General features: G+C 51.0%; 2 protein-coding genes across 2 annotated transcripts in view; one reads left to right on the top strand and one right to left on the bottom strand.

The window, feature by feature from the left end:
- The first annotated feature begins 1,571 nt into the window (after window positions 1-1,571).
- B3gnt9 (UDP-GlcNAc:betaGal beta-1,3-N-acetylglucosaminyltransferase 9) lies at window positions 1,572-4,079 on the top strand. The gene is made up of 2 exons (XM_021220478.1): window positions 1,572-1,709; window positions 1,893-4,079. Exon 2 carries the CDS (start codon window positions 1,980-1,982, stop codon window positions 3,174-3,176), a length of 1,197 nt encoding a protein of 398 aa, XP_021076137.1. The 5' UTR covers window positions 1,572-1,709; window positions 1,893-1,979; the 3' UTR covers window positions 3,177-4,079.
- C20H16orf70 (chromosome 20 C16orf70 homolog) overlaps window positions 3,666-9,480 on the bottom strand; it is a 29,779-nt gene continuing 23,964 nt past the window's right edge. Inside the window, exons 11-16 of the mRNA XM_021220476.1 lie at window positions 8,572-8,654; window positions 7,962-8,005; window positions 7,165-7,208; window positions 6,973-7,031; window positions 5,834-5,906; window positions 3,666-5,102 (exon numbers count right to left, since the gene is read on the bottom strand). Coding sequence (XP_021076135.1) covers window positions 5,016-5,102; window positions 5,834-5,906; window positions 6,973-7,031; window positions 7,165-7,208; window positions 7,962-8,005; window positions 8,572-8,654 — 390 coding nt within the window. The 3' untranslated portion in view covers window positions 3,666-5,015. The remainder of the gene's footprint in view (window positions 5,103-5,833; window positions 5,907-6,972; window positions 7,032-7,164; window positions 7,209-7,961; window positions 8,006-8,571; window positions 8,655-9,480) is intronic.

The following is a 9,480-nucleotide window of genomic DNA, read 5'->3' as shown; positions in this document are numbered from 1 at the left end:
TGGGGCTTAAACTCAGAGTATCTCACATGCTAGGTCTGCACTTGAGCAACTGAGTCACATCCCCAGCCTTCCAGAGCTGGGATGAGGCCAGTGAGCAAATTTAGGGCGGGAAGCCTGGAGGGGGAGAGAGAGAGAGAGAGAGAGAGAGAGAGAGAGAGAGAGAGAGAGGCCAAGGCAGTGACTGCAGAGATAGAGAATGGGATGAATATCAACAGCTGCTTGGGAGGGAGGAATAATGTAACAGGCCAGCATCCTTGGCTGAGGGCTGGGGTAAGCTGATGACCAGGAGTCTTTGCCAGTGGGATGGCGGCCTGGGGGAGGCCCTGATCTCTCCATTCGCTGAGAATGATTATCCTGCTCAGCTGTCTCTATAGTTCCTGAATTGAGGAAACCAATCAAGAACGGAGCTGGAATACTAGTGCAGGCTTGTAATCCCAACACTTGGAGGTTGGGGCAGGCAGGTCATTAGTTTGATGCTGTGCAGGGTACATAGCATAGCCTATCCTCAGGGAAGAGTGGATGGTTTGGCCTGGCTGACAAAGCTCAAAGAGGTAGGAAAACCAGGGGCTCTAGGAAACAACCTACCTGGGCTCAGCAGGGCCTTCTAGAAGCCTCCCTCAAACACCAATCCCTGACAGCCCAAACTGTCCTGCAGAGGCAACAGCATGGGCATTTCTACCTCAAGGATGCTATGTTGGGGAACAGGAGACTGAATCTGAGCATGGAGTGACAGGAATGAAGTGCTTGTCTGGGAAATTAGGCAGAAGTGGTTCCATTCCTGTATCCAGTGGATGAAGAGAGCAAAGGGGATTCCTGGGGGCAGTGAGTGCTTTCTGACTGTGTCATCCTGGGGCAAGTCACTTAGCTCACTAAGTCACTATTGGTCCTCTTCGAGTAGAGCTGCTGGCATGTCTGTAAGAACAGAACTTGTTGTCTTGATCGTTGGGGTGTGTATGCTTGTGTTTACTGGTGGCAAGCAGGGCAGAGTTCGGAGTAAGGAGACAGATTTATATTATTGGGGCAATTCGTGGCTCCTGCTTGGTGAACCAGGGCTACTGAAAGAGATTTTCTTTCTTTCTTTCTTTCTTTCTTTCTTTCTTTCTTTCTTTCTTTCTTTCTTTTTAAGATTTATTTATTTATTATATGTAAGTACACTGTAGCTGTCTTCAGACACTCCGGAAGAGGGCGTCAGATCTTGTTATGGATGGTTGTGAGCCACCATGTGGTTGCTGGGATTTGAACTCAGGACCTTTAGAAGAGCAGACAGGTGCTCTTACCTGCTGAGCCATCTCTCCAGCCCGAAAGAGATTTTCTGAAAGATGGCCCTGGATGGCGGCCAGAAGAGCTGAAAGTTAAAGCCCTCAGGCTTAGGGGTTTGGGGCCTATCAGCGGTATCCGTCCTAGGCTTAGAAACTCGGGAGTTCCAGCGTCCTATCAAAAAGACCAGGCTTTCTCAGGGAGAGTCGCCCTTGAGAAAACCTCTCAGGGGCCAGCCCGCAGTCAGAGATGGCACTCCCTGCACCAAGGCGGAGCTGAGCTCCAGATGTCGGGGCGTACACAGCTGGAGGATCACGTGGCACGGCCTCAGCCCCCTTCCTGCCAACGCTGCATTTGGCTCAAGCACGAGTCATGGCTGCCCTTGGGACCCTGAGCTGACAGTTGGAGGGCCCTGCGTTTCGGGGGTTGTCACCCCTCCCCCGCGGTCAAGCGTGAGTGCTGGGGTCCTAAGGACCAATATCAGAGGCGGGGAGGGGGAAAGGTAGAAGGGATTCTGCTTTGATGCACTGGGTGGGTGGGGGGTGGTAGGGGAGAGGCCTGCGTCTCCCTGCCCAGCCTTTGGGATCCTTTCTGGGCTGGAGCTGAGGTTAGAAGCTGAACTTTTTGTCCCTTAGGCTGCTGCGGTGGGGCAGGAGCAGGGACGGAGGTCGACAGAGTGGATAAAGGAAGGATAGAGGACCCTGTGAAGGGCGGGGCTGGACATGAGGAGGAGGCCGCGCCTTTGTCGAGACGCGTGGCTTACACTGCTGCTCAGCGCCGCCCTCGGACTCCTGCTCTACGCGCAGCGCGACGGGGCATCCCCCACGACCAGAACACCATCATCGCGAGGACGACAGCTCCCGCAGCCCACTCCTGGTCCCCGAGCACACGAGCTCCCCAACACCGCCCGCGCGGCCCCGCTGGCCTACGAGGGGGACACTCCGGTGCCGCCCACACCTACGGACCCCTTTGACTTCGGCGGGTATCTGCGCGCCAAGGACCAACGGCGCTTCCCGCTGCTCATTAACCAGCCTCGCAAATGCCGCAGCGACGGCGCATCCGGCGGCTCGCCCGACTTGCTCATCGCGGTCAAGTCTGTGGCTGCGGACTTTGAGCGGCGGGAAGCCGTTCGCCAGACTTGGGGAGCCGAGGGTCGCGTGCAGGGGGCACTCGTACGCCGAGTGTTCTTGTTGGGCGTGCCCAAGGGGGCGGGCTCCGGCGGGGCAGGCGCGCGTTCGCACTGGCGCGCTCTGCTGGAGGCTGAGAGCCGAGCTTATGCAGACATTCTGCTCTGGGCTTTCGAAGACACCTTTTTCAACCTAACGCTGAAGGAGATTCACTTTCTATCTTGGGCCTCAGCATTCTGCCCAGATGTACACTTTGTTTTTAAGGGCGATGCAGATGTGTTCGTGCACGTGAGGAACCTGCTGCAGTTTCTGGAGCTCCGGGATCCGGCACAGGACCTTCTCGCTGGTGATGTGATTGTGCAGGCAAGGCCAATCCGAGCTAGGGCCAGCAAGTACTTCATCCCCCAGGCTGTGTATGGACTGCCCGTTTACCCTGCCTACGCAGGTGGCGGCGGCTTTGTTCTTTCGGGAGCCACGCTCCGCCGCCTAGCTGATGCCTGCTCACAAGTTGAGCTCTTTCCCATAGACGATGTCTTTCTAGGCATGTGTTTGCAGCGCTTGCGGCTCACACCGGAGCCTCATCCAGCATTTCGCACCTTTGGCATCTCCCAGCCTTCAGCTGCACCTCATCTTCGAACCTTCGACCCTTGTTTCTACCGAGAACTGGTAGTAGTACATGGGCTGTCTGCAGCTGACATCTGGCTTATGTGGCGCTTGTTGCATGGGCCTCGGGGGCCAGTCTGTGCACATCCACAGCCTGTGGCAACAGGTCCCTTCCAGTGGAATTCTTAGCTATCTCTCACGGTATCAAACTTCTCTTAGTCAGCTGCAGGACAGAACACGAAAGAGCCCAAAGGGGTTTTCCATGTGGGTTTATGGTGTACATGGCTTTTCTCCAGATCAGCGAGCTAGGGCTAGGATGATACAAACACGAGTGGATCTACCATGGCCAGGCCTCAGCCCTCGTGGACCTGGCAGGCATTTTCGTATAGTTATTAGCTTATTTCCTCCTCTCATTGGATTCCCAGTGGCCATATCTTATCTGTTCCCTTTGAGGTCTGGAGTTGGAGCTAACTAAGCCCTTCAGGTCCAGGCAGGTTTGCCTGTAGCATGCAGGGTGGGGCCACCCCATGTCATTGCCCACTATATTCACACACACAACGATGCCAGTGTACTTCCGAAGGGTGATCCATCCCCTTCCCGGAAGGAATCCTAAGATTCCTCCACTATAATATTGCCCATATTCTTCAACTCCAGCTTCAAGGAAATCAACAGCTCACATTTTAGTACAAACACCCCAGTGGCAGCACATGGCACGCTGTCACTGCGGGCATAGGTGCTTTATTGGAACGAGGACGAGGAAGTCTCCTCTGTTCACGAGGATGGAAGAGTCCTGGCTACCCTGACAGTGGGATATGCAGGGTCTCTGGCCAGTCGAAGGTCCAAATGGGAAGACACCTGTCAATCAGTCATGGGAGTGCCACACAGGCCTGGCTGTAGGCCCAGGAACCATACAGACAGTTGGGGCAGGTCCCCTGCACATTCATCATGAACTATACAAGATGAGGCTGTACATGAGTTAATTACAAAAGTCATTATTTACAAAAATCTGTACACACATTTGAAAAACTCACAAAATTGTCATCTATGTATCACAAGTTGCTAGACCAAAATATTAAAAATGGGATAAAATTATATGTTTCTCTTCTCAATTCTTTTCAAAAGGATTACTATTTTAAAGCACATATATGCTACTTCCCATTAGCAAGACCCATGTAGGAAACCAAGCAGCCTAGTTTTCCTTGAGCCCCGAGGCCTTAAACCAAGGCCAGGCCAGGGCCCAGAGCAAGGAGCTGGCCCACAGTGCATAACAGAATGCTGTAATGTAACAAAAGGAGGAAGGTGTCTTTGGCTAACACTTTGGCATTAAATAAAAGAGGCAAACAAGATGGAGACATGCAGCCCTGTCAGCCAGGTTGGACCAAGAGACACAGGTGACCTTAAAGGCTGGCTCCCAGAGCAGCAGAGGGAACCAGGCCTGGTACATACCTGGTAGGAAACTATTTTAACCACTTAGGTATGCCACCTGGGCATGGCAAGGAGCACTCACACAGGAGAAACAGGGAAGGGCAGTGGGCCACACCAGCCACAGCCAGCTCAAGTCACTAAAGTGGATGTAGTGCAAATATTGCAACCAAGTACTACCGACACGCTTCCTGCTCTGCTCACCTTAAGGGCCACATGGCAATGTTGGGCCAAAAGCAGGACCCTGTTCTCATCCTGGGAATATTTTCATAGCTAGAGAAAGAGTCCCGTCTTCCCTATGTGTGCAGGACAGGGGCTGACGTGTCCTTTATTACATGTTATTTAAAAGAGCCCTCATCAAGGCTCCAAGTTTGTGCTTCTCTTTGCACACTGTGTTCTCTCCCGGCAACAGCAGGCTTAGGTCAGAGCATCTGGGTCCTCTGTCACAAGGCAGAGAACTCAGCCCAAATCCTACTTCCAAACCATTCTGAGTCCCAGGGCCCTTCAACACTGCCAAGGTGCCCAAGCAAACACACAGGGTGGCACGGAGACCCACTGAGCTGGATGTGACGCACAGTTCCATGGACAGGGAAAACAGTGATGTCCTTAGGGCAGCTCTGCTGTTCTCAGGTGGGCACCAGGCCTGGGGGGGCCATACAGGGTCACTGAGGCAATGTGGTTGTTCTGCATGACCTGGTGTAAGAAGAGAACAGGTCACAAGGGAAGGGCTGGGTGGGCTAGAGAGTGCACACACAGCCGTACTTCACACGGGCCCTGCATTTCCTCAACCACCAACTTCCTGTCAGTGGGGTTTACTTCTGCTCAAGGTCTGCCAGTTCTTCACAGAACATGCAGCTTTTATAAACCCTCGTATCTAGTCTCTACAACTGCCAAAGCCTGCTGAAGTATGGTGTTCATATTAAAGGGGAGGGGGCTCCCCAGGCTTCTCTCAAACCAGTGGGTGCCTGCTCCCTGCTGTACTGCTTACTGATAAATAGGGCATTGCTGATTGATAGGCTCCCCTTATTGGGTAAGACTTCTTCAGGTTCGGTGACCCCAGATTGCCCTAGCCTATTTTTTTCTTTTTTGACATTATCAATTTTGTCTGTGGCAAGGGGCATGCACTTCCCACAGTGTACATGTAGAGGTCAGAGAACAACTTTTCAGGAAACTGTTCTCTTACCATGTGGGTATCAAGAACTGCACTCAGGTCCTTAGGCCTGGCAGTGAGCACCTTTACCTGCCGAGCTGCCTCTCTAGTTCCCTCATCATCATGTCTGAGCTTTAGACAGCAGAACTGAGGAAGGAAGGATTCCTCTGTCCAGCATGGACATGTTAACCCACCTACAATTCTCCTCAGTCACTTGCTTGGCCTTGCTACAATGACAGAGCCCTTAGCAGCTTATTTGACCTCTAGAACTCACCTCAAAGATCATCCGCTGAAGACCAAAGCAGAAGGTAGAGCCAAATGGGTTGGTGTTATTTGGGGATGAGGACCTGAAGCCAGAGAATTCAGAATTAGAGAAACAAAGGTCAAGCAGCAGAAGGTCCCGTTCCTTCTGGGATGTGGGTTACAGGCCAGTGGGGTCTCATGACAAAGTATGTCTGTCAAATACATAGGCCCTCAAGGTCAAGCGGTAAGACTTGGCTTCTTTAAACTCTGAGTCAAAGATCATAAAACGCTGCTGTGCAGGTTAGTTTTTCTCAACATGAACTGGATTCCCCTGGGAAGAGGCCACCCTTGTTGAGGAATTCATCATCGGACTGGCATGAGGATATGTCCGTGGGGTATTTTTAGTGACTGATATAGACGGACCCAGCCCACTATGTATGGTGCTACTCTTGGGCAGGGGGTGCTGAGTTGTGTAAGAGAGCAAGCTGTAGCTGGGCATGGTGGTGAGGGTGTTTAATCACACCCAGAAGGTAGGAGCAGGTGGATCTCTGTGAGTTCAGGGCCAGCCAGGCCTACATAGAAGGAGATCCTCTTTACCCATTCCCCAAAGAAAGCTGAGCAAGCCAGGGAAAGCCAGTCAGTAAGTGGCTTTCCTCCATGGTTCCTGCCCTGATGCCCCAACGACAGATTTTAATCAGACTGTGCAAGCCAAATAAATCCTTTTCTCCCCACAGCAACAGAGGCCAAACTAGGACAGTTACTACAGAACTGAATGGGATGAGAATAAGGAAGGCCCCTTCGAGTGAGAGGGCACCTCAGCATGGCAGCAAAAGGTTAGAGCTTATAGCAGGTGTCATATTTGATGGGAAAGGAAAGCTGAAGACAGGGAGTCAAACAACTGACTTTTCTGAATAAGGGGTGAGAGGACCCCTAGAGATAGGGCAGGGGACGGGAAGATGTACTGAGGTCAACCTCTCACAGTAAACATGAAGAACAGCTCATCTAATCCTAACATGCATGACAGGTTAGGGAGTATTATTTTAGCAACACCACCTGGAGCTGGAATTTAGCCCTGTACTGAGCTGTATCGCTAATCCAGAAACTTATGTAGTTTGTACACTATAGCCACTGCTAGACTTCCTTGAGCAGATGAAGCAACCTCCCACTTACCTGTGCAAGACAACAGGCTTCTCCACAGGATGGCCCAGAAGCTCCTGGATGCTGTCCCACTGCAAAAGGGATAGGGGCAGCAGGGGTCAGCAAGGACCCAGACACAACTGTGACTAATGCACTGCCCCAGAACATGGCCCTAGACAGGCACACCTCCTTCTCAGACTACCGGACAGGAAGATAAGAGCTTACCTTGCTGTAGGTTGTGCATACTTCAGTCTGACCACCTGCATTTTCTGGAAAGAGAAGGTGCAGGCTGGGTTGAGCTGGCCATGGTTACCTGTAGGTCCAGCCACAGGCAGAATCCAGACTAGCCACTCTTTGTGCTATGGCTGGAGTACACAGGGAGCAAAGGCAGGTTGTTTGGAAGAACGTGGAAAGACAAAGGGAAGCCAGTCTTGGTGTGACTACACTAGTTGGCCATGGGCACAAAGGATGTGTAAGGCACACTGGGTGATAATCTGCAAATAGGAAACTCCTCTGTCCACTAGCCAATAATGCCAGTCACAGGAGAAGGCCTCATGGCCTCTAGAACAAAGGATCATCCCAGAGGAGCTAAGGCAAGGAGAGAAGACAGAGAGCAAGGGTACCGCCAGCCCCAGCGCTACACTTGGCTGGCTTCTCCCCTTCCTTCCTCTCTCTCTCTCTCTCCCTTTCTCTCTCCCTTTCTCTTTCCTTTCTCTTTCCTTTCTCTTTCCTTTCCTTTCCTTTCCTTTCCTTTCCTTTCCTTTCCTTTCCTTTCCTTTCCTTTCCCTCGATTTATTTATTTATTATATGTAAGTACACTGTAGCTGTCTCCAGAAGAGGGCATCAGATCTCATTACGAATGGTTGTGAGCCACCATGTAGTTGCTGGGATTTGAACTCATGAACTTCAGAAGAGCAGTCGGCACTCTTAAACGGATGAGCTATCTCTCCAGCCCCCCTCTACTTTCTTAATACAGGCAGGTAACTGCACGTCCCATTAACCTGAGGGGACTCTTGACTCACCTTTCTTTATGGCTAGTGGGATCTTGAACTCACAGCGGTGGTAACTAGAAAGAAGACAGACAAAGATAAAACCTGTTTCTCCGGAGGCCTGACCACTCTTACAGCTCTGCTCGGCATCCCAGAAAAGGCAGAGCCCTACTTTACCTGCCCAAAGTCCTGGCTTGGGATCTTTGACAACATTCATTGGGGGGAAGGCCCAACTCAGACACTGAAGCCAAACAGAAAAGGACACGGCTTTCAGGTCTAAAATGACTACTAGCTATAGCTATAAGCTATAAAGGTTTCTGGTTGGGCACGGTGGCTCATACCTGTAATCCCAGAAGGAGGAGGCTGAGAGACGAGGATTGATTTGAGTTTGAGGTCAGCCTAAGTTACACAGCACGCACCAGACCAGAAGACCCTGCCTATAAATGCTAACCGTTTCTGACAGTCTCTTCTACTTGTAACCAGTCCACACAGAAGACACTTAGCATCCATTTATTTCCAACAAGCCCGAAGTATCAGGCAGAGGCCCTGAGTGCCGACAGCCCACTTGGGGCACTGGGTTCAACAGCCAGCACCACACTCAGCCACAGGTTCCGTTCCTCTTGCTCACCTAAGGTATACTCACATGTTAAAATTATAATGCCCAGGGTAATTGGTATGCAGGACAAACTTCTTCACTTTATGTGTATTTGCATCAAACAGGATGTCCTGACAAAGAAAACAAGATGTTCAAGTCTAATCATGAGAATGCTAGAAACTTCCTTCACATATTTAGAGGCCTTAACCAGGCATTTTGGTGGAGGGGGCCTGGCAGGAACAGGGGTTGAACAGCCAAGGAAGGGAAATCTTATTTTTCCAATGGGACCTAGAATTTTTTTTTTTTAACCAAATGCAGATTCTGGCTCAAAGCCACCAAGAAGACTCAGGGCAGTTTACTCTGGAAAGGTTTAGATATCCACCTATGTAACACTATAACCAACCGGACCCCAGCTTCTATAAAAATTGACAAGTAATAGAACTGCCATCCAACATGACCATTTATCAGAATTGAAACCTGAATTTGATGCCGTCTGCTACTCATTTCCTCTTGTAACTACTCACTTTCCTAGGCACTAAGGGTTATTTCTTGCTCTGTCTCTTTACCAACAGCCAACAGAGCTATCCATTCTTGCCATCTTCCTCAGTGGTCCTTCAACTCTTGACTCTCTCAGCCCCACCCTCCTGCTGCCCGCCATCCTACCCTCGGAAGTCTGTCCTCACAGAGCTCCCTACAGATTCCTGGCTTGTGTTTGGCCTTTTCCATGTAGGTTAAGCAGCCTTTTCCTCTCCTTCTTTATAATCTACTTTTCTGCCTTTAGACTTCAGAACATTGAAAGCTCAAAGCTACTTGAGGATTCATGGTGTGGGGAGCCGCCCTCACATTCGCCATTACAAGATAGCGCTGATGTCCTGTGCTCTAACAAACAAACAAGGCAGCTGCGCATGTGCTGGGTAGATTTCCATTCCCTTGTGCCCTGCCTTTCCCGTGGCGTCA

Source organism: Mus pahari, chromosome 20 (assembly GCF_900095145.1).
Source record: "Mus pahari chromosome 20, PAHARI_EIJ_v1.1, whole genome shotgun sequence".
NCBI classification, from domain to species: Eukaryota; Metazoa; Chordata; class Mammalia; order Rodentia; family Muridae; genus Mus; species Mus pahari.
The sequence above is the reverse complement of the archived record's forward strand: the minus strand, read 5'-3'. Positions and strand labels throughout refer to the sequence as shown.

What these genes read in the sequence shown, in the direction of transcription:
- B3gnt9 (XM_021220478.1), top strand. Translation starts at nt 1,980, where the DNA reads ATGAGGAGGAGGCCGCGCCTTTGTCGAGACGCGTGGCTTACACTGCTG.